At 32.9% G+C, this 25,044-nt stretch overlaps 3 protein-coding genes across 4 annotated transcripts; 2 read left to right on the top strand and 1 right to left on the bottom strand.

The window, feature by feature from the left end:
- The first annotated feature begins 295 nt into the window (after positions 1-295).
- LOC129315296 (vesicle-associated protein 4-1-like) lies at positions 296-3,064 on the top strand. The gene is made up of 7 exons (XM_054958901.1): positions 296-833; positions 1,210-1,280; positions 1,624-1,705; positions 1,807-1,925; positions 2,287-2,364; positions 2,441-2,569; positions 2,676-3,064. Exons 1-7 carry the CDS (start codon positions 563-565, stop codon positions 2,733-2,735), a joined length of 810 nt encoding a protein of 269 aa, XP_054814876.1. The 5' UTR covers positions 296-562; the 3' UTR covers positions 2,736-3,064.
- Positions 3,065-6,924: 3,860 nt separating this feature from the next.
- LOC129316882 (dynein 8 kDa light chain, flagellar outer arm) lies at positions 6,925-7,871 on the top strand. The gene is made up of 2 exons (XM_054961264.1): positions 6,925-7,367; positions 7,469-7,871. The coding sequence occupies exons 1-2, from the start codon at positions 7,230-7,232 to the stop codon at positions 7,628-7,630; spliced, it is 300 nt and encodes a 99-aa protein (XP_054817239.1). The 5' UTR covers positions 6,925-7,229; the 3' UTR covers positions 7,631-7,871.
- A 5,983-nt stretch (positions 7,872-13,854) lies between these two features.
- On the bottom strand, positions 13,855-19,657 carry LOC129316023 (cyclic nucleotide-gated ion channel 4). Of its 2 annotated transcripts, none has more exons than XM_054960254.1 (7): positions 18,956-19,657; positions 16,930-17,175; positions 16,063-16,376; positions 15,161-15,269; positions 14,787-15,023; positions 14,607-14,693; positions 13,855-14,524 (listed from the first exon to the last, which is right to left on the bottom strand). In XM_054960254.1, the coding sequence occupies exons 1-7, from the start codon at positions 19,520-19,522 to the stop codon at positions 14,009-14,011; spliced, it is 2,076 nt and encodes a 691-aa protein (XP_054816229.1). In that variant the 5' UTR covers positions 19,523-19,657; the 3' UTR covers positions 13,855-14,008. The 2 variants fall into 2 exon arrangements, with proteins under 2 accessions (XP_054816229.1, XP_054816230.1); XM_054960255.1 differs by having other exon boundaries at positions 16,930-17,145.
- Positions 19,658-25,044: the final 5,387 nt, after the last annotated feature.

Here is a 25,044-nt window from a genome sequence, read left to right as displayed (position 1 = left end):
TATTCAAATAAAACTAAATGTTACGTGTAAACACTAAAACACAATAAAGACGGGGGGGGGGGGTGGCCCATCAAACATTTCCAGTGTGCAAGATTCTAACGGTAAAGTTGAACAAGTGTACCCAAGGATTTAACTGTCCTCGGTGGAGATTTACTGACCGTCGATCCATTGGCTCTCAGGCCTCTCTGCTTTCATAAATGAGGGAGGACCATCAAAGGCATGAGTATTAAATGTTCCCTGAGCGACACGTTGCGAGCGCACCGATCTCACCATAAATTCAGTCACACTCAACCACGACCCTCCCCCACCACTTGAGAACCAAGTTCTCTTCGATCCTCCCTTCCCTTCCCCGCCTCCTCCACCTTCATCGCTGCTCATCCCAACCCACGATCTCACCTGATTCTTCCGCCCAAAACCATTCTGTTTACTCACACAAAAACAAGCCCCTTCCAAGATATTTAGGTGTTCTAGTTTTCGGTTCCAGTTGCCCGCCGGAGCTCTCTTTCGGTAACTTGAAAGCAAAGCAACTATACCGGCGAGTTTTGGAAGCTCCACCGCAACTATGGCAGTCTCCGACCACCGGAAGTCTCACTCCGACTTCAAGGTTTTTCAACTTTGTCTCTTCTGGCAATCGAGGAATGCCTCGCCGTCGTCGCCGTCGTCTGCGGCAAATAACCTTCACCTTAGTAACGAAGGAAGCCGGAGCGACAGACATCAGGAAGGACACTCTCGGAAGTCTTCGTCTTTTAAAACGGTGTCGTCTGCTGCGAGATCTTTACTTCCCTCTCGGCGCAGACTTCGTCTTGATCCTTCTAAATATCTGTACTTCCCCTGTAAGTTCTGGTGTTTGCTGTATCTCTCTGTTGGTGTCTATTCACCAAGACTCCTGTTTCTTTCCCGCAAATCTGAGAAATTTTGAAGAATGAAATATTTGACATTGAATTTTGAGTCAATCCTATTCTGAGTTGGAATTGGAGTTGCCTATTTGACTTTAGAGATACTTTATAGTATACTGTGTTTAAACTGCAAAATACACACGCTACGCTAAGCTGGCACAGTCACGTGCACATGATCACAGATATGTCTGCCTTCCCAAATCCATTCTGTTTGCACAATCTGACAATCACGTCGTTTAACTAACACTCCAAACTTATTTTATTTTGTTGCCTCCTTTCTCATTATACTCGTTTTTTTTATTTTATTTTGAAGATGTACCTGGCAAACAGGTCAGAACAGCCGTTCGGTTAAAAAACACTAGCAAGTCTCGTGTAGCTTTCAAGGTATCATTTCTGTGCCCTCGCATGTCTCCTTTGTTGCTCAACAGTCAACTGATAAATTTCTCCATCATTTTGTCAGGCCCCTGAAACACAAAAAGGGACAGACAGTACAAAAGAGATAACAGTTGCCAAGCATATAAAAATATACCTAAAATATGAAAAATGCCTATAAAATATATATATATATATATATATGAATTTTTCTCCCGAGGGCAGTATATAAAATAAAGGGTCTCGAATTGTTGGCACTAGTTTCAAGTAGTCTGGTCTTGCCATCAATGCTTGTGGGTGGTGTATGCTTGCTATACGTAGTTTTCTAATTATATAACATTGTTGGTTGTTGCAGTTCCAAACCACAGCACCAAAGAGTTGTTACATGCGACCTCCTGGTGGTATACTTGAACCTGGAGAAAGCCTGATTGCAATAGGTAAAGCATATTTTTTAAAAAAATCATTCTTTATTATTGATAGTGATTATCTTGTTAATATTTACACTGTATAACTTTTCCTTTCCCAATTTGATGGTCAGTGTTTAAGTTTGTGGAGCAACCAGAGATCAATGAAAAGATAATGGACCTGAAGAACAAGGTCAAGTTCAAAATTATAAGTCTCAAAGTGAAAGATGGAGTGGACTATGTACCTGAGCTGGTAAGTTCTGGTGACATATTAGAGTTGATCTAGCCCCAAAAAATAGGTCAATTTCAAACTTATGTTGCTTGAGTTAACTGTTCCATCTTCCTCCCCCCAGGGGCAAACTAGTGTGATTATCGTGTTCTAGACTATGTTTCGATGTGTCTATTTTTGCCGTAGAATGTTAAAATATTCCAAGAAAACAAATTTTTGAAGTGTCTAGAGGATGTTTCCCCCATATGATATACTATCGAGAACAAAATGTTTTCATGTTAGCTACAGCTTTTGTTGTAGTGATTTTATCCTGTTTTATTTATTCATTTTTGGGCCATAGCATCGGGGGATGAATAACATTTGATATGAGCCTTCTGTCATGAAGTTTGATGAACAAAGGGATCAAGTGACAGTGGAACGAATATTGCGGGCTGTGTTTAGAGATCCAGAGCGTCCATGCCCTGTGAGTTAAACTTCTCTGAAAATTGTGTCTCTCAGCACAGGATTGATGCACAATAATGACAATCCGATTTCTATAGGCTTTGGAAAAAACGAAAAGACAGTTGGCTGAAGCTGATGCTGCTGTTGAAGCTCGCGAATCTCGCAAGAAGCCTCCTGCTGAGACAAGTCCTCGATTTGGTGGTGAAGGACTTGTAATTGATGAATGGGTATGAAAGATTCATTCTAAACTGTTTGTCCAATTCAATGTTTTCATTATAGCATACCCCCGGGGCCGGGTCCGGGTTGATACATACTCATGTGTCCTGTTTCCAGAAAATAAGACGCGAGAGGTACCTGGCACGACAAGTTGAAGCTGCGGCAGAATCAACATGAAGTGAGGTTTTCTCTTCCTGCATGTGCTTTTGTTCAGGGAAGATGTTGCTATGAAACAATATTGACCATGGATACTCTTCAAGTCAACTTCTAGGGGAATTAGCTCTTCTCTGAGGCAAGGAATTGTCCTATGATCAGTTTAAGTATAGTTTTCAGAACCCATCCTTGGAGGAGCATTCCGGTGTGTACATAATAGATTCAGCCTGATTTGTGGATTAATGCCTGCTCTTGCTAGCATTTGCTTGGGAAACTATCTTGTCTGAATAATGGATGATTCAATATAAAAATATCTTGTGTGAATATATAAGTGATGATTCACATTGATTAAATGGTACTGATCTCAATACAACATAACAGAGGAGGAAGGAATACAACAGACGGCTAAGAATTTTTTAATTTCCCCTCAATCTCCTAGTTGTAAAATCGATGGCAAAACGGTGAAGCCGGAATAGTCAGAAATGAAGCTGAAATCCTAAAACAAAGTAGATCTTGTACATTACAGGCTGAGAATGGAGCCTGAATATGATAGTTAACGCAAGGGCTGAACCAAGTGATCAATTTCTAACATCATTATCAAACATTTGGCGAGAGATGCCCTGAAGGCCATGCCACATTTGATGCCCCTGAATTTTGTCGGTGTGTCGGCGGCAAAATTTTGTTGGTCCAAAGAGCCTGAATATGATAGGTAGCGAAGAAGATTTTTTTTTTTTTTTTTTTTTGGGTTTCATCGCAAGACAATGAAATTATTGAAAAACCAAAAAACTCGAAAAAATCTTTTCCTATAATGTGGTTCACACGTGTATTATTTAGTACGCAGGCAGCCACCGGCCAAGAGTTCGTTTGTGGTGCTTGATCGAGTAAATTCAAAAACATCCACTATATCATGAGAAATCCAACAAGCAATTTTATGTGGTCCTATTCGTTATTTGTTGGGAATCGTCTTCCCAATTTGCATATGCCAAACATGCAGGGGTTTAAGGGTAAAAATATTTTGAAAGTTTTTAAAATAAGCATTAAATACTCTTATTTCAAAAAAAAAAAAGCAATGCCATTTTGAAACTTTAAAAAAGGAAGCCATATCACCTCATTATTAAAGGACTGTTTGAAAAAACTACATTTCACATTTCAAAAGAATTTTTTTTACTTTTGTGATGTGAAATGGTGTTTGAAAAAAAATTTTCTGGACAAAAGCACTTTAGGAAAGTACATTTAGAGATGGCCTAAATGTAGATTTTCAAAAATTACATTCAATTACTTTTCAAATGTGAATGTAGATAGTTGAGCATTATAACTGATACCTAATTTTTTATTTGACCATGAAAAGTCAAAAATATGATTTAAAATAAAAATGAACAAATTATCAACTTGGCCCTCCAATTTCTTGAAAACACAAAGTAACTAAAGCTAATGAGAATAAAAATTGCCCAAGTAATAAAATGTGCCATGAAATTGAAAGTCTAAATTAAAAACATTTAATTTCAATAAAATGTATCAAATTACAAACTATCATAAATTAATGTCTTTTTTTGTAATTGCATATTTAAAAGAACATTTCACAACCATAATTTTTTATTAATCCAAACAATTTTCAATTTGTCAAAACTTTTAAAAATATGTATTCAAATATAAATTTTATTATAATAACTGACTTTCACTAAATTAACTTTTATTAAATAAATTTTTATCAAACTGATTTTTAATAAATTAAAAATCAAACACACGCTGAATCTAAAAAAGTTCATTGTCAAAAGTAAAGTTTGACAAAAAAATTTACATGTGTCCTCTCATTCATTCCTTGACCACCTTGTTTGAAATCTTCTCCATCTTCTTCTTTCTCTTTGGATGCAGAGTCATAATTTACAAATCAAAGAATCATCACCCCTGGAGAAAGGCCAAGGAAATAAGATAGGGCATGGGGGTGATTGTATGAGGAGAAACGAAAGGATCAAACAACCTAGAAGTTATTTTCGCATGAGCACCCCTGGAAAAAACCACCAGGTAGCATCCACAAACAAACACACAATTGAAGAAATACAGAACAAAGTGACACAACCTACAAGCACATAACTTAATTGATAAGTGATTGTATTAACTTAATTAGTGGTTTCAGTTCAATTCTTTATTATGCAATTGTATTAATTATATATTTGTTGGGAGAGCTTTATCATCAATGTGGTCCTACCTGACTCGACACATAAATAATGGGTTTGAAATAAAAAAGAATAAAGTGCACAGGAAGCACAAATTTAGGAGTCCTAGAAGAAAAATAAATTGAAGGTTCACCTGGTTCTGGTTAGGGTGAGTTGAAACAAAGCAAAATCAAGAATGACCTTAGAATCCTTAAGGGTGAGTAGAGTGTCAGCCTAATCTTCACTACACAAGAGGCAATGCTCGCTTAATGTTTGTGAATGTAAATAAAAGCTTTAGTTTTAATGTTGAGTACTCCAAGCTATGATGTTAAGGAACATTGCCATCATAGGGTCTGAGTTGGACATGGGATGTACTTATGGCTGCACAAAGGATGAATTGAACAGGACTTCAACCTAACCTAAAGTGTGATTTTTTTATAAAAAGGATTGAGTTAGGAAACTAGTAATCCTATCTGATTCTAATATAACCTAAAGCTGAAGAGGACTGGACTGTTCCAATAGAACTAAGAGACTAGTTCTAGTCTTATCTAATATCTCACTTTTTTTTTTCTTTTTTCCTCTATGAGAGGTTGCAATTTATTTCAATTTAATAAACTCAATTAAGATAATAAAATTGCTTATAATCATGTAAAGTTTCTCACAATAATAACAAGTATAAATTCATAACAATCTCCAACAACAACAAAAAATATTTTAGTTATAACATAAATTATTCAAATTAAACAACTTTCAACAACATGTCTTGAGGTCCATTACACCGAATTACTAACAAATTTCAGTAATAAAAAGAGAAGATTGATATTGGTCAATGCTAAAATTTTGCTTAATATTCATGACTTCACTAATACAAAACATAAAAACTACTAATTATTATTATAAATTAACTTATTATTATAATAATTAATAAATTAATTATAATTATATTAAATAAATTTATAAAACTAGATCAAATCAAGTGATCCAGATACTCATCTTTTATTTCATACAACTCTCAAAAAGAGTATAGTTTTTTTAGTTTTGAAAGAACAATTTTTATTTAGACTAAATTAGATTGGATTGTCCCATTTTATATCTAAATCAAAGAAGTTTCGTCCAGCCTTAGGATGGGGAGAGAGAGATAAAGAATTTGGAAGCAGAATATTTCATTCATGTACTGTTGGTGTATATATATACAACACTGGATGACAACTATATCTAAATTATATCTATCCTCTCTCTCCAGTAGCTACATATGTACAGTATCTCATATAATAACTACCACGAGATTATAGCGTTAACGATTTTATATGTAAATCAAAGAAGTTTTGTCCAGCCTTAGGATGGGGAGAGAGAGATAGCAAGAAGATGCTTCTTCATCTTCTTCTACATTTCAGTTCGCTTCTCGTTGCCGATTATTGCTCTCCTTCTTCTACTTGATTTTGAGCTCACGATCTCGGCTCAGTTTGCTCATGCCATTGTCACCGCCGCCATTCCCATTCCAAATCGGGAAAGAGGAAGCTCGGTTGGGTTAAGGAGAGAAGAAGCAAGAAGCGAGTAGCGAAGACTTAGAAGATAAGTGTCACAGGGTGAGGTTGCCACGTTATTAATCAAACGTCAGTCAGCCAGGGATTTAAAAGGGGACAACGTAACATTATTTTACCTTTTTAACACTTTTAAAATAACTTTACTACTTCTAAAAGATAAATGTACGAAGTGCTCCTTTGAGAACACCTTCAGAATATGTTTACCCTTCACTGCAATATGCAAAGCAAGTGTATGCGCCAAGGGCACGAAAGGCGTAAGAAATCTCCAGAGTCTCTGGGGACATCAGAATGGATTCTCTGCCACACAACCTGGCCAAAATATGACAAATTCCAGTTGACCATAATCAGAGTTTGACATATTACTATACTGAATCCAATGAGATACGATAACTCACCCACCAAATCCTAAACACGTGTCCAATGTTAACTAGTTTCAGAAATTTCCCCCGAGTTAAATTCAGATATCTCAGATAGGACCAATCTAACTTTTCTTTTTTTAAGATTTCATCCCATACCTGTTTCATTTCACCACTCGCTACTTTTAAATGCAGTCATGTTCCACAACCACCAAGTACAGTAGGACTTCACAAGGTTCATGAATATCGATCCTGATGGTAAAACGGGAAGCATCTTTTGGTAACCACAAAGAAAGGATTCCAGATGCGGATGACCCCCCAGCGTCTTCCCCCAATATTCTGACTTGACTCTATTTAAGCCCCACCACCATCATCTTATCTTCAATCCACAACCTGTGAAGCACCTCTTTTTGCTATCTTTTTCTGAGTTATCCTTTCATCTCCTTCGAAGTTCCATATCTGACCATGTTGAAAGGTAAGGCAGTGATTGGTGAAGCAGATATGCTTCAGACTATGCAGCACGATGCCCTGGATTTAGCATCTAAAGCACTTGATTTCTTTGATGTCACTGAAGCCACTGAGATTGCCCGCTTCATAAAGAAGGTATAAAAGTGATGTACTCTTGTTTTCAGATTCAATTGATTGTAACTAACATGATAAATTACAGGAGCTGGTAATCTTATATTACTATGTTGTCGTTACAGGAATTTGACAGGACGCATGGACCTGGGTGGCAGTGCATTGTAGGGACACATTTTGGTTCTTTTGTGACCCATTGTTCTGGCTGCTTCATCTATTTCTGCATTGGCAGCTTGGCCATCTTGCTCTTCAGAGGCTCTGCTACTCCAAAGGCAGAGGAAAATTAGGTCTCGTCGCCAGAAGCAGCCACAGCATAACATTATTATTATATTATTATTTTTAATTCCTCCTCCAAAGTTGCCACCGTTTGCACCTATATTTCAAGACAAAGCCACAGCAAGGGGTTTAGAAGTCATTATTCAGTGGCTTTTCTTTTCAAGTTTTCTTCTTTTTTTTTTCCCCCTTGAAACGTATAATGTGAAAAATTCATATAATGGATTGAGGCAATAATGTGTGATTTTGTAGCTATGGTCTCTCATGTTCTCCGTCTTTTCTTCTTTGATTTTTTTTTTTCTGGGCCAAGACTTTTCTCCTGTGATTGCCTTCTTGTTAATTGGTACAAGGGAATATCAAATCGAAAAGAGGACCATATATTTGATGCCTTTCGAAATATTCAAGTTCAGTTGTCTCTGTTATCCTGAATAAAAATGATCATAAACTCTGCTTCGGCCTGAAAGTGATCATAAAGACTAATAAAGAACATAATTGGTACATCTGAAATATGTGGGAAAAGTCTGGTGGATGATTAGTCTTCGATGATACTGTTGATAGCTTCGTGTACTGGATCAAAATTATTAAAATGATAAATTGAAGGTATACACTGCATAAAAACTTGGGATTGATTCCAGATTTGAGGAGAGACAAGGATGGAGGTTTCTAATAATATCATTTGATCCTTTTACTGAAAAAAGAATGGCTGCATCTATGGAATCTGGAACTAACTCAGCAAGCATTCGGATGAAGTTTTCACATGTGCTTAGAATCCCATTACTCGCTTTTTGTATTTTTCCTTCTTTGAATAATGTGGATTTTTTATTGGGGTTTAATTATTATTCATTTAAATTTAAATTAATTTTTGAATATAGAAAAAATTCAAAGTAATTTTAAAATTCAAAAGAAATTATTTTACTTAAAATTTAATGTAATCGTATGAATTTTTAAAATATATAATAGAAAAGTTATTTTCGGCGACTGCGGGTTTGAGCACTCCATCGTCCATATTCCGTAGCCCAGGGCCCCAGTCTGTTTGGCAAACAAAAAGACCACAAACAAAGAAAAGAAAAGAAAGAAAAGTGATTGAAAAACAAATTTAATAAGGATTTTAAAAAAAGTGTAGCAAAAAGAACCCTTTTGTTTTTGGCTTGAAACCAAAGAAAAGGAAAGAAAGAAAGAACTTGAATTATGACAAGTTGAAACTGACCCACTACTTCGGTAATTACCATTTATAAATCCAACTCTTTGTCTGTTTTTTAAATGAAAAATAAAAATGTTTCCTAATAATAAAATATAAATCTATAACTTGCACTATTAAGAAAAATAGTTAATACCATTAAACATCATCTACTCTTTCTTTCTACTCTTATTTATTGATAGAGTAATTTAGTCAGAAATAAATGTAAAAATTTCATTAATTTTTAATATTCAATAGTGACTTTTTTAAAAAAAATATATAATCAACTACTCTTATAAAATAGTAAAATGTTGCTCTTCTCATTCTATTTATGAGATAGAAAGAAAAAAATAGTTTTAAATTACCTCTAAAGCACTTTATTATTTTCTATATTTATATTTATCTTTTTTCCTTATTAAATCCTAAAAAAAGTTGTTAAAAATAATTCTTTTTATCATTATTAGGAAATAAAAGTGAAAACTTATTATATTTTAGAATAGGATTGATAAGATTTAAAGTTTTTTAAGTATGGTGAAATATAATGAAAATATTTGATAAATAAAACTAAAAAAATATATATTTTGAAACAGTATAGGAACATTTTATAGGAGCTAAAAGTTTTGCATTTAGGGGACCTAAAAGATGTAAGTAAATGAAAAGAAAATATTCCAAGGCAGAGCAACGTCGTCCAAAAGTGTCATCCAAATAAAAAACGTCGTCCAAACGTTTAAGACGTCGCGTTTTGAAGCCAAGGGCAGGCAGGATCACGGGAAGAGGGACTCCCGGGCCTCACTTATTATACGTTTTATACGTACGTTTTAAACCTCTCTAGTTGACACCGTTTCAAATTTGTTGACTTTGCTTTTCCCTCATTTCATTTATATATCTCCATTCCCTCTGGCTTCTCTCTTTATATGTAAACCATCCTCCACTCTTCCTCACAACTAATCACCATTCTCTCTCTCTCTCTCTCTCTCTCTCTCTCTCTCTCTCTCTCTCATGGCTTCTTCCACTGATCCAACTTCATTGAGGCTTCTGATTCACTACTTCTCCATCTCTTTAAACCCTCTCTCTGTCTCTTACGTGATTTTTGTTTCCATTGTCATGATCAGGGAGGACACGGTGAATCTGTTAAAGGAAGTGCCGGAGGTCATTGACAAGTTTTTGACGATCTTGGTTAGCATCGTCGCCTTCAAGAGTACAGACATGGGTCAGCATTTTTTCACAGGCCATCCTTACATGATGATCGCACTTATTCTGCTAATCGTGCTTTACTTCTCTGCATGGTTGCTTCATGTTATTGCTCCTCAGCTCCGGATTGGGAGGAGCTTCCTTCCTTTCATAATGTGCTTCGTTCTTACGATCGGAGTCTTTGTTTCTGTTTGGGCTTTGGTCATTATTTTCTAGCCCCTTTCATGATTCACTTCTCCGGAACTTTAATTGACTGTTCCTGGGAACAGAGTACAAGGCCGTCACTGTCAGTCTGCAGTTCAAGAAAACTCTGTTTTCTGATTCCTCTCAATAGCGTTTTGTCTGATTCAGTTTTTGCCTCTGTTTTTGTTGTGTGGAGAATGAACTTGATGTGCGTGTAACAAAAAGGATTTGGGTTTTATACGAGACTTTGTTTTTCTAATGACTGATCTCGTTGTATAAGTTATCTTCTTGCTCTGTTCTGTAGTAATTTAGAGAGAGCCATGAATCAGCCAAGTAGGCTATCAAGCTTTCACGATAGCAAAACCAAAGTAGTTACTATAAACACACGCAGAAAGTTTCAGATGTTCATTTCAAAGGGATTTTCTTGATTGCATTAATAATATGGCAGCACCATAGTATCTACACCTTCACAGTAATTTCCTGTAATCATTACCATATTTTAAGCTCCGAATAAAAAAAAGTGTTATAATTAAATTGAATTTACATCTGCAAAATATTTTATCAATCTTTCCATCACAAATTCAATGTTCAATTGTTATAATTTTATTTTCTTAGAAAATTTAATTAATTTAACAACAATCAAGAAGATAGTTTCACTCTGTGGAAGAGGACCTAAGTGATCCTTTTATCGGTGAGCAACAAAAAATTGATAGATGAAAGTTTTTTTATCTCATGTATATTGTTGTTAGATCATTTTGAATAAAAAAAATATTATTCAACGATGTCTAGAGACATTCACTTTATTTTTTTTTCGTAATTTCAAAATCTGTGCAACACATAGTATAAATGTAATTACCATTAAAACTGGTAATGGTTACAATGTTGGCATTGACCTAGATGTTCCTGGTTCGATTATTTATTGGTGCTCAAATAATAATAATAATAATAATAATAATAATTCTGAAAACAAAATGTCTCCATGCCAATTTGCCAAAGAAGGCCTGAAAATTGCTTTCAGGGTTACAGTCGATATGGGCCTCTACTTATGTCTCAGCTAGGGCCTCATAATGAAAACAGATAAAGTTTGGTTTGGTTTGGTTTAAACTTAATCAATTTTGTGCCTCGGGAATATTGTTTTACATCCGTTCAATGTTGAACATCTTTAGCTGACATACTTTTCTTTATACATATGCTTTCTCCCAACCATAATATTAAGCATGTTTCTTATTTAATTCAAAATACAAAGCGTTAAGTAACCTGCATAATTATTTTTTTTAACTATATCCATACTTCATTTTTTTTCTTTTGAAAAAAAATATTGCTTTTAGTTCATCCACTTTGCTCAAGTTTTGATATATATTCCTGCATTTTATTTTTTATGTTCTAGATCCTTACATTTTTTTTTTTGCAACTTTTGTCCCAACATTCTCAAAGAAATGTTGATGTGATATAAATAGTGTTAGTAATATTGATATATCAATTAACAACGTTAATCCATGCTTAAGTGTTAAACTAATAGTAACATAGAATTTTTAAAAATAAAAAATTAAAAAAAACTACATTTTGTTGATCATTTAAATGGTCCAAGTCAACCTTTTTATTTCATCAAATATAGGTTTTTTATTTTTTTCTTATTAAAAATTTCATGTCATTATTAATTTGACACACAAGCACAAAATTAACAATGTTAATTGATTTAGTAGCATTATTAATATTATTTGCATCATGTCAATGTCCCTCTAAAAATGTAGGGACCAATGTTACAAATAAAAAAAATTTAGAAACTTGAAACACTGAAAATAAAGTGTAAGGACTTATACAAAAACTCAAGCAAAATGCATGATCAAAAATAATGTTTTTCCTTAAAAATTGATGCATTAGAATTTTAATCATCAATATTAAAGTACTTATATAAGATATTTAATAAGAGTAAAACTAAAAAGTTGCAATTTTTTTAAAAAATTAATGTTTTAACTAATAATTTTTAAAGATCATAAGCCAGTTATCAATGCTTTATAAGTTTAGACCATCCCAAATTACAAGACTATCTATTTGTGATAAGATTATCTATATCAACAAAACACAATAATAAGCCTAAAGGGCTAGTTTGAACCCCCCCCCCCAAAATATAGAGGCGGCCAAAAAAAATAATTTTTAAATATTCAGGTTTAAAAAAATTCGGATCAAGTCAAATCAAGTTTGGGCTTGGCATGAGTAAAAAAAATATAGTAAATATTAATTAATTTTTTAAGTTTTATGTTATTTTATACTAAAATACCATATATTTGAGAACACTACAATAGTTATTTTTCAAAAAAAATTATATTTTCATATTTTTATTATTTTTAATTAATAAAATATTTCAAAAAAATATTTTAATATTAATTTTATATTTTGAGACCTATTTTTTTAAAAAAAGTTTTGAATCCTATACATCAGTTGCATATCCAAGAAAATACATTTTATATTTTTTATAAAATAAAATAATTAATTTTAAAATAAAAATAAAATTAGAAATACTTTAAAAAACACTCAAGAATGTATAAATTTTTGACTCTACTACGAAATAAACATAATAAATATAATAATATTTGAATAATTATTTAATTATCGGTCATACCAGACTTGATTAAAAATTAATAATAGACTAGAATAATTCCTCTTGTATGTAGTGGTTAGACAATATAAAAAGTTAAAGAAAAAACAATCCAAAAAATAGTATATTACTTATAATTAAATAATTTTATTTTATATAATATAATAATGGTCATTTTTCTCATATTCCTAAAAATGAAAAATATAATTCACCCAAAAGTTATTAAAAACTTTAAACTAATTAAAGTAATAATTTTATATTAATAGTCTAACAATGATTGAATTAAAATCAACTTAATCATAATTAAAATAATATAATTTAATTAAAATATATAAAATATTTATATATAACCATGATAAGAGCAATGTTTAAACAATCAAGATATTAATTTATAAGTAAAGAAAATATTCATGAATAAATTACATATTATACAACAAAATAGTAACATATTTATTTAAGTATAAAGTTGATAAGTTATTATTTTTATTTTATTCTTTTTGAATTAAAATAATATTTGATGCTTAATAAAATTATTTAAAATTAAAATTAATCCAAAAAATAAATAAAAATATTTTAAAAAATTTTCATGTATTTAGGCTTGTTCGAATAAGTTAGAAGCTCGAAGGTATTTGAGTTGAGGTTGGTTTTATAAGTTTTTTAGAAAAGACAAGACATTTTAAGCTCAATTCAAATAAACTTGATCCGAATTAAGCCTGACTCACTTGAATTACTGGCTATACACAATAATGATAATTTACAAGCTTACTTGTTCGAAACAAAATTATGAACTTTTAAAAATACTTATACACACTTAACATTATGTTAGAATATTATTTTAATTCTCTCTTCATTTGAATGTATTATTTAAAAAATATCATCAACTGGAATCTCTTTTTTTTTTAAATTATGTTATATTTTAGTACAAAAAAATTCTTCCAAATTAAAATTACCTTTTAATTCAGGACGGAGGTATCTTTAGCAAGTTTGTATTAATTGGAGCTCCAAACGTTCATCAGGACACGGTTAGCCCCCTTGGCTTAAAAAGATTCTATAGAAAAATTTAAAGACGCACTTTTGACACTTTCTTGGACTATCTAATTGCCTTTTCTTTGAAAAATTCACTTTAATTTCCCATTTTTTAGAAAATATTTTGTTTACCAACCAAATATTGCTTTAAAAGTTGGCATAAGGGGGGGGGGGATTACATCGAACACGTCCGCATATGATAGGGGAAGTGGAGATGATTCAAAAGTCAAAATCATCCTGATTAGGCTTTGGTGAGGTCAACAAGGCAGTGTAGAGGCGAAGTCTGTCCTCTCCAAGAGAAGAGCAGCGAGACACAGGCCTTCGAGGCCTTATGAACGACAACGACGCCAAGGTCAGGCGATGCTTGTGCCTCCTCCACGCGAGCTGAATGGCAACGGCTGCCCAAGTTCTCCATCCCGGCGAGTAATACCTGGCGCTCCTCTTCACCTTCTCGTTCATGAACGTGTACCTGAAGTGCTGCGTCACGTACTTGACGTCCTCCGCTTCGAGCCCAAACGCCTCCGTCGTTTCCAGGGTGATCAGCGTCGACGACGACGGCGGCAGCCGCTCTATGAACGGCCTCCGCAGACACCACGAGAGGAGCTCGTCGCCGCTGAAGTTCCCTGGCCCTAACATGCAGTAACTTTTCACGCCGTCTCTCAGAACTTGACTGCTCTGAAGATGACCTCTCACAACAAACAGCATTCTCTGAACTGGATCTCCCTCTCTGGTTATCTGCATTCATTTCTTCAATTAATACATTTATTTTTACACGCCACTGCCTTCCTGATATCAGAGGAGTTTATTTGGTGCTTACTGTTTCTCCTTTTGTGAATATGAGTGACTTCACGCGGTCGCAGATGTTCTCCAGCACCAGTTCATCCATGTGCTGAAACAGGGGAACCTACAGATTACAATATAAAACGTATTAGGATTCAAGGTGAATCGGGCTTGTTGGGCCCAAAATGGAGGTGGGCCAGGGAGAAGTGAAGATTACCTGCCGGACCAAGTCCAAGCAGAGATGGTACTTGATGTCTCTTCGGAGGCCCTCCGGCAGATTTCTGATCATCTCGAATTCGTCCACTCCACGCGTCGCCGCCCATCGCTGCCGTTCGTAGTTCCTCACGCGCTGCCGAAACCCAGGAGGAAGGTGCCTCTTCCTCATCCACCACTCTATGTTCCTCATCTTCAGTTGCATCGCTTGCTTTTTTGATGTCGTTGCATGCAAGAAAACCTGCCCCCATGTTTTTAATCGTTAATCTCCAAGTTAACCCTTACAAAAGTAGAAATTTTAAAGTTGGACTGATAGTGTTGTGTGGGTGTGTGTGTGTGTGTGTGTTTTTTTTTTTCTTCCCTTTTTTGCCCCCTCACCTTGATGTTTCCAATCAACATGGTGACCAGAATAAGGCCGCTGGTCAAAACAATGATGTTGAAAACCACTTCTAGCCATTCTGTTGTGCTCTCCAGGTTCCCGAAAGTGCTGGTCAAATCAAACGAAATTCATTAATTAGAGATGATTGAGTAACCATAAAGCAAAGGATAGAGGAATCAAAGTCTCCCCCCCCCCCCCCCAAAAAAAAAGGATAAAAAAGATACCAGCCAAATGGAAAATAACAATGTTTAGTGGAATATAGCTTTCTTCAATTCTCGATGTTCACATGTATCATGCACTTTGTTCACATAAAGCACACTTTACTGACAGTTTGACTGAATCACAGTGCAGATTTTGTGACAGCTAGTGAACTTGACTGTTCATTGCTTTCATAACGCGCACGTCTATATTTACTTACTCCTCTGGTCCGGCATATAAATTACCTTTTAAAAGAATAATTTAATCTATTTTATAAATTATTTATTAATAAAATTATTTTATTTTAAATTAAAATTTTTAAATTACCCTTAAAAATAGGAGAGAGAAAGATAAAAAAATAATATTATATAATTGACTTACTTTTTACTTAAAAATTATATTTAAAATTATATTTATTTTTATTTCTTATATTTTTATTATATTAATATTGATAAAGTTAATAAAAATAAATTATAAATAAGATCAGAGTGTTAAAATCAACACCAGCACTCATTTTTAGACAGAACATTCGATGAATGAATTGAAGGGCCAATGCCTAGTATTGTACTGGTGATGAAAATAAAACTTTGGGGACTATTACTACTGTAGGCATCCAAGAAACAGGGATGCTGATCGTTATGTGCTAAAGAACATGCTATAATATAATAAAAGAAAACTGAAGAGGGCACTGATACATGTATACCTTAGCGTCATGAGGCCCCAAAAGATAGGGAAGAGAATCTTTTCAAGTCGGCTGTCGTTGGTGACGAGCTGAACGGTCCATTTATAAGCTCCATAGTCGTAGTTGTCAGAGCTGTCCAAGCACGTCGACCTGGCTTGCCTGTTCTCTGCCCATGACTGTCTTGCTCTGTCCCTCACCATCCCATTGGTTCCATAATATATTGGTTCCTTGCAAGACAGTATTCCTAGCCCACACCCGCTCGTTTTCCCGCATTGCTCTTTCAGACACTTGGCCGCCCTCTGAATCCCTAGCAAGTACCAGCATGCTCCTGCTGCCTGTTTCAAATTAATGCTTCTTCATTATGCTATTGATATAATCAAGCCTAATCATTTATATACTAGTATGACCCATGCGTGTTAATCCCGAAGGCAGTATATATACATATAATCTTTAAGTTTGTCAGGCACGTCTTCCTTTAGGAGTCTTCATTTACAGAATAAAATATACTCCGCTCCTCGTCGTCTCTTCCTTGGGATTTTCTACTGTAGGTGTCATTTAGATAATGACACATTCCTGCTTTTTTGTTCTTATAATGAGCCAACGTTATTATAATATATGGTTTCCACTTTATGCTGTTTCAAAAGTGGAAAGGGGGAGGGAGGATATGATTCGGGTAATATCTTAAGTATCATTCCAAAACTACAGGGAAAGCAAAACAAAAAAGAAAGAAAGGGATATCAATTAATTAAATATACTTTTTAACCAAGGCCAGGAAATTTCTCACCTGCTTTTCTGAGGTGACTTGGGGGAGAAGGGGATAACAATAATAAAAGTAATGAAAAGATGAGCCAAGCGGACAGAAAGGTGGTGCGTATGTGAAAGACTTACATGGGAGGCGACAAAATAGGCGATCATGTTAAGGGCAATTCCCCACCAAACGGTGCCAAAAATGTAGCCGGAGAGGTTTTGCAAGCGTCGCAAGAGGCAAACAGAGTGATATATCTTTGGAAGATATTGAAACAGAAACATTATTAAGAACACCGTCATCGCCAACGTCACCGATCCATTCTCCAACAGATACGGGATCGTAACCCATAGTACAATCTGCGAAAACAAAAGGGAGTGTGTGCGCGCCTTTTCAAACTTCAGATATAATGGCCATAAAAAATGGTGTTACTTATATGCACATACATGAAAACTAGCTTATGGCATTTCCTATAAATTTTATATTTAATTTCCTCCTTTTGTTCCAATTCTTTTTTCTGAAAAGCTTTTCCAACCTCCTTTGTGCACATATACAAATAGCGCAAAAGTTCGTACTTTCTTCTGCTTTAAGTATCCTTCTTTTCTTTTGGAACACTCCTCCAGTGTTCGAACAAATCTGTGAACATATATTATTTTTCCCTTCTTTGATGGGAAAAAGATCAAAATAAATTTAACGTGGAGTCCAAAACATGCATCATTTTCATGTCTAGTATGGATTTACTGTAATTTTCTTGACCACAAATTAATTACGTTGGATTTTTTTCCTGAAAAAAACTCTAGCATATATATCTACTATGTACAAAGGGGACCAGTCTGTTTTACAACAGGACAAAGGATCGACTTGGTTGTACATGAAATTGGTGGCGCCCTTCGTCTTCATGATTTGACCCGTGTTACTGTCGATTGGAGAATCATTCAGAGTGAGTTCCATGCATATACCGATCAATGTACTATATCGAAACTCGTTTATTTTTTAATAAATTGCATTATCTTAAAAAAGCATATTTATTTTTTTCCCTAATAAAAGACTAGGCTTCTGCTAATTCCATTCATACTTTGTTTTGCAAAGTAGAAGTTTTAATAGTCTTTCCTAATATCAAATCATCTCACGCACACACAATAGTAAGAAAAGAGATCAAGTAATAATTAGTGTAGGAATAACTGTCTTTTGGTTAAATTTTTTTTTTTCAAAAAGAAAGGTTGTTCTATTTTTTATAAGCACGAAAGATTCTGCATATGCTTTAGCTTTTGAAGAGAAATGCCAATTCTTTGTCCTCCTCTGCATTTTAACTAATTAAAATGACTCTTTGTGTGTGTGTGTGTTATAAGCAGAAAAAATCTTCCTAGACCCATGAGAAAATTAGTTTATAATAAACTAAGGAATACTCTGTTATTGGGCTTAATCAATAAATTTTATTAAGATAAACATCTTTTTTATATTTTTTTAAAAAGAAATGTATTCTCTATGAACTGGGTTTATCTTTCTTCCAGATAATTTACTGCAATAAAAGTAACAAATTAACTAAAAATAAAAGGCCCAGCAAGGGGTTCATGATAATAGGTAACACCAAATGGGCAGGAATATTTCCTTATTAGATTGAAGGAGTCATTGCTCATTAGTACATAATAAGCCTGAGAAGGAATATATGCCTGAGAAGGAATGTAATTATTGGCTGTCAAGTTGTTTTAACGACGACGTTTTTCATAACTCATACCAGATACATCGACACAAGAATATATAATGAACTTGAAGACATGAACAATCACGTGAAAGAGTAGTACCGTAGCAGGTAACCATCGTTTTCTGCATGCATAATAGAAAACAAGTAATGTCATGCACTTGTCCTCTCCTCCATTTCACTCCCTTACTCACTGTACCCAGTACTGCCTCATCTTCCCTTTCACCCTCCTCACCACAAATTATTTTAATCCATAAAAATAATTGAAACCAAAAAAAAAAATCCAGAATTAATTAGGATAAGACACGCAGAGAAGATCCTCATCCAAAAACCAAGAACAAGGCAATTTCTACCAAATCACTACATATCAACTCAGCTAGATTCTTCGAATTAGCTTAATTATTGTAGGAAATTAAAAGACTGTTTATTATACTAGAAACAAATGAAAAAGAAGAGATAGGAATTGTAACCTGAGGTAGAGGGAGTATGACGAAGAGGTCGAAGAAGAAGCCTGTCTTGACCTTTAGATAGCGAAGAGCGGCCAAGCGACGGCTCGTATTGACGGCCAGGCCACTTCCGAAGTGGCGCTTGCCCATTTTGAATTGCAGCCACATGTTCCAGAGGTGCAAGGCGTCCGTCATGCAGCGGAGAGCCATGACGGTGACGGCGAACCATCCGTCGACGAAGAGGCACATGTACGTGTCGCTCACGGAGAGGGCGTAGAAGAAGAGTGGGTCCACGAACAAGCCCATCGCACACACCAGCAGGAACACCCTGTTCCATTCTTGAACCCACTTCGCCCTCGGGTCCAGCACCTTCCCGCCGAAACCGCACCCTCCAGTCACCCCTTTCCCCCGACAGCACCACCCGACCGCCTTGTCACCGTCGTGTGTTCCGTTGTTCCCTTCTTCTTCATCCGTCTCCTCCTCCGCGTCGTCCAAGCTGTCTGTGACGCTGTAATCTTCGTCGTCATCTGTTGTGTGGTGGTTATCCTGCAACCGTGAAGCACGTGAATCGTCTAGCTCTGTGGTGGCCATGGAGTGGAGAGAGACCGAGCTCTTCTGGAGCGCAGGGGTCTGCTTCAGTTTGGATTTTCTCTGATGGAGGAAGAGGAATTGAAATTGAAATTGAAATGTGGAAACAAATAATTGAAGAGGTACGTAGGAGTGACTAGGAAGTAGGGGTATGTGTGTTCCTCTTTAGAAAGAGAAAAAGGGACGGAATCCTGGAGGAGGGAGGCGACAAAGTTTGTTGAATGTACCAGATTGCCCTCCTCTAATCATCTTCGATCTGGCGGTCGCTGATAGAGTCGGAAATTCGGCCAAATCCGAATAAAATTCAAAAAAAAAAAAAATAAACTTAGTAAAATTGTATGCTCCCTCTTTTAGAAAATTAAAACATTTTAAATTAAATTTTATTTTTTAATAAAATAATTATATAACTTTAAATTAATATTATTTTTAAAATTTATTTTTATCTAATAAAACGTTTCACTCTAAAATAAATATAAAATAATTTATTTATTAGAGACCTTTAAAAAGACATAACAATTATACTTTAAAATACTAAAAATATCTTATATTTTTAAAAGAAAAAAGTATTTATCATGTTCAAGCCCATTGAAGTCTATCTAGGTTAGGCCAGCTCAAATAGTCTCAAAAAATAAAAAATAAAGCTTGGCCAAAATACCTAAAATTTTTTTATTAAATATATAAAATATGGATTAATCTTTTAAGTTTTAGACTATTTTATATTTAAATATTATATATTTGAGTACATTGGTATAGATATTTTCTTAACAGAATAAAATTATTAGTATTTTTATTTTTTAATTTTCAATACATAAAATATTTTAAGATAATATTTAAAATATAAATTAATTTTAATTTTAAAATTTCAAGACCCGCGTATTTTGGGGGGAAAAACTTAAGTCTTCTACATGTTTCAACTGTTCCAAAATGCATATTTTATCTTTTTTATAATAATAAAAATAACTAATTTTAAAATAAAAATAAAAATTTGTTTTAAAAGCAGACAAAAATTTAAAAATGTTAGGGTCGAATTTGTTTATTAAAGACAAATAAATTAAGTCTTCTCACAAGATTCATGAATCCCCATTTACTATAGTACTACTCTCTCTAATTTTATTTATAAAATAGAGAGAGAATAATTTTTAATTTTATTTATAAATCATGTTATTAAATTTTTATTATAAATTTTTTTTACCCTTCATCAAATATTGGAGAGAGAAAATATGTTATTAAAGTGTGTATATTTAATGGGATCAAAATTAAAAACTTATTAAATTTTAATATGAAGTTAATGAGTTTTAAAATTTTTTTTGATACTAATAAAATATGTTAGAAGTAATTTATAAATAGAATAAGAGAAATATTAATTATATTATTGTTTTGGTAATGATGCTTTTCAAAATCTGCCCATGAAAAAGTTTTTTTTTGTCAAACGTCCATAAAAAAGTTAGCTAAAAAGAATGTGCATGGCACTTTGATTGAGGACGTGTAATCTCTCTGTTTTTTTTAATAATATTTTTTCCTCAACTTCTCAATCGTAATTATTAATATTATCGTGTTAAATGAATACGTTTTAATAATAAATCTAATAAATTTTCATGATTAAGAAAATTGAGAGAAAATGATGATAAAAAAAAAATAGAGAAGTTTGGAATCCCTTAGTCGAACAGCTGCAGCATTGACCAATCTCGGATTTCACCTCATCCCCCACACTGCACCTACTAGTTACTACTTTTTTTTTTTTAGATTTTGTTTGCTACTGTTAATTAGATGCATCTATATATCAAACGATTGAAACTTCATTTAAACCCAAAAATTAAAATAGTTGGACAAATCAACTTTAAAATTTTTTAGTGCGGAACAAGTTGTCTTATTTTGTTCTTCAAATGTTAGTTTTCACATTGAAAGGTGGGTACTGTTTTAGTAGGATATATCTTGGGTGCTCATCACCCTAATATCAGGGTGATACAATTTGGAGCATCCGTATTTTAAATTTAAATAGTGATTTGAATGGTTTAAATTTAAAGAATTAATTTAATATTTTTATTTTATAATTTTAAAAACAAAGATTTATAAAAATTATAAAAAAGTTTTAATAAATGTTTTCATGATTGATCTAATTTATATTTAATTTTGAGGGTCCAATATAATATTAAAATTTTTATATTTTTTATATATTGATTATTCAAATGTATTCTATATAGTCTAAATTTAAAATTTTTAAATTATAATCTTTCTAAAAAATATTTTTTAAAAAATCTATAGTCAAAATATTATATATTTTATTTTTTAATATTATTTTCATAAAAAAATAAAAACTTAAATCTAGACCTTGCAAATAAAAATTTAATATTAAATCTGAACTATCCAGTATATATGTAGATAGTTAATTTAAAAAAATTATATTAGACTATTCGAATTATATCAGTATTATCTAAATTGATGATAAACATGTTTATCAAAAAATAATAAATTTTTATTTTAATAAATATAAATATAAATATAAATATAAATTTTAAAAAATCTAAGCCATCCAGATTAAATCTGGATGGCCCAAAGTTCTTTTGATTGATGAGCACGTTGGTGCTTGAAGACGGACTCGTTATAGTACGTGTTTGGTGATGCGTCGTTCTCCCACATTTTTCACCAACGCACTTCATATATGATTATCAATTCGAGCTTTCACAGATTTTGAACAATGATGTCGTTCCGACAAACAACTCAAAAGGCTTACCCTTTTAAAAGATCGATGTTACTCCACAAAACAAAAAGAATCTTAAGATGAATATATGTGTGAATTGTGTTAATTCTACTTTGATCAACGCATACAACATATATTTATATATGAACTCAATGTCGATCTTCTCAGAGCAGCCGCCTGAAAGTGAGTGATCATGTATTATAGCTAGTTTCCTTCACTTTGAGAAATTTTAATTTAGACATAAACCATGATAAATTATAGATGAAAATTTTGTTGTATAAATTGACAAGCAAAAAGCCATATTGTTGCTTATAAGGGAAGGGAAGGACAGGTTCATGACTTCAGCTATAAACTTGTAGAGCGCATTAATTCCGTCCCTTACCTCTATTGAGAAGCCAATTTCAATGGACTGTCCTGATTTATCTTGTATGGAAAAAATACAATGATTTGCTTATTTACAACGATACGACAGCACCATAATTCGATTTTTTTTAAAAAAATAACAGAAGTATTGTGTAATATTTTGGGACTCGAGAGATTCGTCTTTGGCATGCCAAGGACATCATCTTTTGATTACACATCAAGAAGCATTATATGGGTCTTATAGCACGATTTCATTTAACCCCAAATGTTTAAATGCACATGAATTTTCACATTAATTAATCAAATCCTTTCATATATCTCTTATCCTGCTGTCCAATTTCTTTTGTTTAATCTGTGAAATAATTGACCCCACTTACTGATACTTGCAATCAAACATTATTTACTAGACGATCCTTTAATTACACATTGATTTAAACTACAACAGAGCACCTTATTTGAGCATATCAATTGTGATATTAAATTGATTTAGAAACGACATAGCATTCTGCCTATGTTTTCATTATGAACAAATAATTGTTAAACAATACTCCCCCATCTAAATGTATAAGACACTCTAATTTTTAACAAAATTATGCATATAAATAAAGTTCATTAAGTATATTTTACGATTTTATTTTTTCAAAACACAAGTATAAGTTTTTTAAAATACCATTCATTTAACTAATACTCCCTTGAGTCCAATATATAAGCAGTTCTTAGAAAAAAATTGTACAGTAATAAAATGTTTATTTTCATATATATATATATATATATATTTTACTCTTGATTTCAACTATCAACAGTCCAACACAACACCGGACAAGCATGTATGGGGGGCAAAGTTACAAACTCTCTAGAATCTGGGGGACTGAAATAAATTTGCACATTTTACAAATACAAACTAAAAAATTACAAATCGATGGCGCAATTATGGGGTCCCTTCTCCCGCGTTCATCTCTGCAGTGTATCTCGTGATGAGTGAGAGATAAATTTATGTGGAAATCTAAATTAATAAATATAAAAAGTAAAATAAGAAAAAAATTTCACCTGTACTAAATTGCTTATATTTAATCCAAGATTAATGAAAAAAATGCATGCTTATATTTTGGATAAGAGAGTGTATAAGGTTATTTGTGAAACATGAAATAGAGAAGGTAATAAAAAAGGAAATGTAATAATGAAATAAGAGTCATTAATAAAATCATAATTTTATTAAAGTGCTTTATACTTCAAAACATGAATCATTTCCAAGACTATCTTATAAACTGAGAGGGATTGGGTACTGTAGTATATGTCCTTTTCGTCTCATGCATGTGTTACTTAACAAAACAAAAATAGCAAAGTAAAAAAAAAAACTTAGACAAAGTTTAAGTTTTGAAAATATCACATGGATAGGGAACGATTATTATGAATAGTTAGTAATTGAAATAATTGAAAGGCGGTAATATTACTGTATTAGCGAGGAATAGAAAAGGCAGAGAATAAAAGACGCTAAAAGCAGCTGCGGAGCGACAGCGATGAACGAGATCCGCGCGATATGTTGGATTTAAGTCGGAGATGGAGAATGAAAATGATGAGGAGAATCTTATGGTGGGGGAATAGAATGTGAAGAGGGGCATGATTGGGAATGAAAAAAAGTGGGGGCAGAGAGTGAGAGGGGCATGGGTGAAAAATGAAAATGATGGTGTCCGATTTAGTGCAAATAAGTTAAGAGAAATTGAGGTTCGAAGCAGCTTCTTATGTTTTGTTTGTCTGTCGTTCATCAATTTACATTTATTACCACTGTCACGGACATCAACCACCTTCACTTTTTATCCGTTGCATCGTACCCACCACCGTTCTTCGTTTATTACCCTCTTTCTCACGCATCCCAAATTATTAAAAAATCTCACAAAAGTCAGGCCCGAATATAATTTAAAATTTAAAATTAAGGTAAAAAAATAATGATTTAATTAAAATACATTATATTAATCAAATATTTTATAATTACTTTATTAATAATTTATAACAATAACTTTAACTTTTTATAATTATAATTTAACTATTAAATATGTAAAATTATGGTTATAAAAATTAAAATAATAATTATAAATTATTAATGAGATAGTTATAAATTATTTGATTGATATAATATATAAATAAATTTAACGTGGAGTGTTTATAACTACTTCATCACTAATTTACAACTATCAATTTAATTATTGAATATATAAAGTTATAGTTGTAAAAAGTTAAAATGATACTTGTAAATTATTCATGTGATAACTTTATACAAGTAGTGTTAACCTTGTAACGCATTATCAGTTTAACTATTATATATGTAAAGTTATTATTGTAAAATATTAAAATAATAGTTATAAATTATTGATAAAATAATTATAAACAATTACTGTTTAATTTTATTGACAATGCATAATTTTTTTAATCATTAGATATGTGAAATTATAATTATAAAAAATTAAAG

The sequence above is a fragment of the Prosopis cineraria genome, unplaced genomic scaffold (genome assembly GCF_029017545.1).
Source record: "Prosopis cineraria cultivar Desert tree isolate PC_DT_omini unplaced genomic scaffold, ASM2901754v1 PC7, whole genome shotgun sequence".
NCBI lineage: Eukaryota > Viridiplantae > Streptophyta > Magnoliopsida > Fabales > Fabaceae > Prosopis > Prosopis cineraria.
This window is presented reverse-complemented; position numbering and strand designations above follow the sequence as displayed.

Bases quoted from the DNA above. Each gene is read 5' to 3' on its own strand.
- LOC129316882 (XM_054961264.1), top strand. From the start codon at position 7,230: ATGTTGAAAGGTAAGGCAGTGATTGGTGAAGCAGATATGCTTCAGACT. The intron at 7,368-7,468 runs GTATAAAAGTGA...TTGTCGTTACAG, and splicing joins TTGCCCGCTTCATAAAGAAG to GAATTTGACAGGACGCATGG.
- LOC129315296 (XM_054958901.1), top strand. From the start codon at position 563: ATGGCAGTCTCCGACCACCGGAAGTCTCACTCCGACTTCAAGGTTTTT. The intron at 834-1,209 runs GTAAGTTCTGGT...TTTATTTTGAAG, and splicing joins TAAATATCTGTACTTCCCCT to ATGTACCTGGCAAACAGGTC. The intron at 1,706-1,806 runs GTAAAGCATATT...TTTGATGGTCAG, and splicing joins AGAAAGCCTGATTGCAATAG to TGTTTAAGTTTGTGGAGCAA.
- LOC129316023 (XM_054960254.1), bottom strand. From the start codon at position 19,522: ATGGCCACCACAGAGCTAGACGATTCACGTGCTTCACGGTTGCAGGAT. The intron at 15,270-16,062 runs GTATACATGTAT...TGATTTGACCAG, and splicing joins TGGGGCCTCATGACGCTAAG to CACTTTCGGGAACCTGGAGA. The intron at 15,024-15,160 runs GTGAGGGGGCAA...ACATGGGGGCAG, and splicing joins TGTTGATTGGAAACATCAAG to GTTTTCTTGCATGCAACGAC.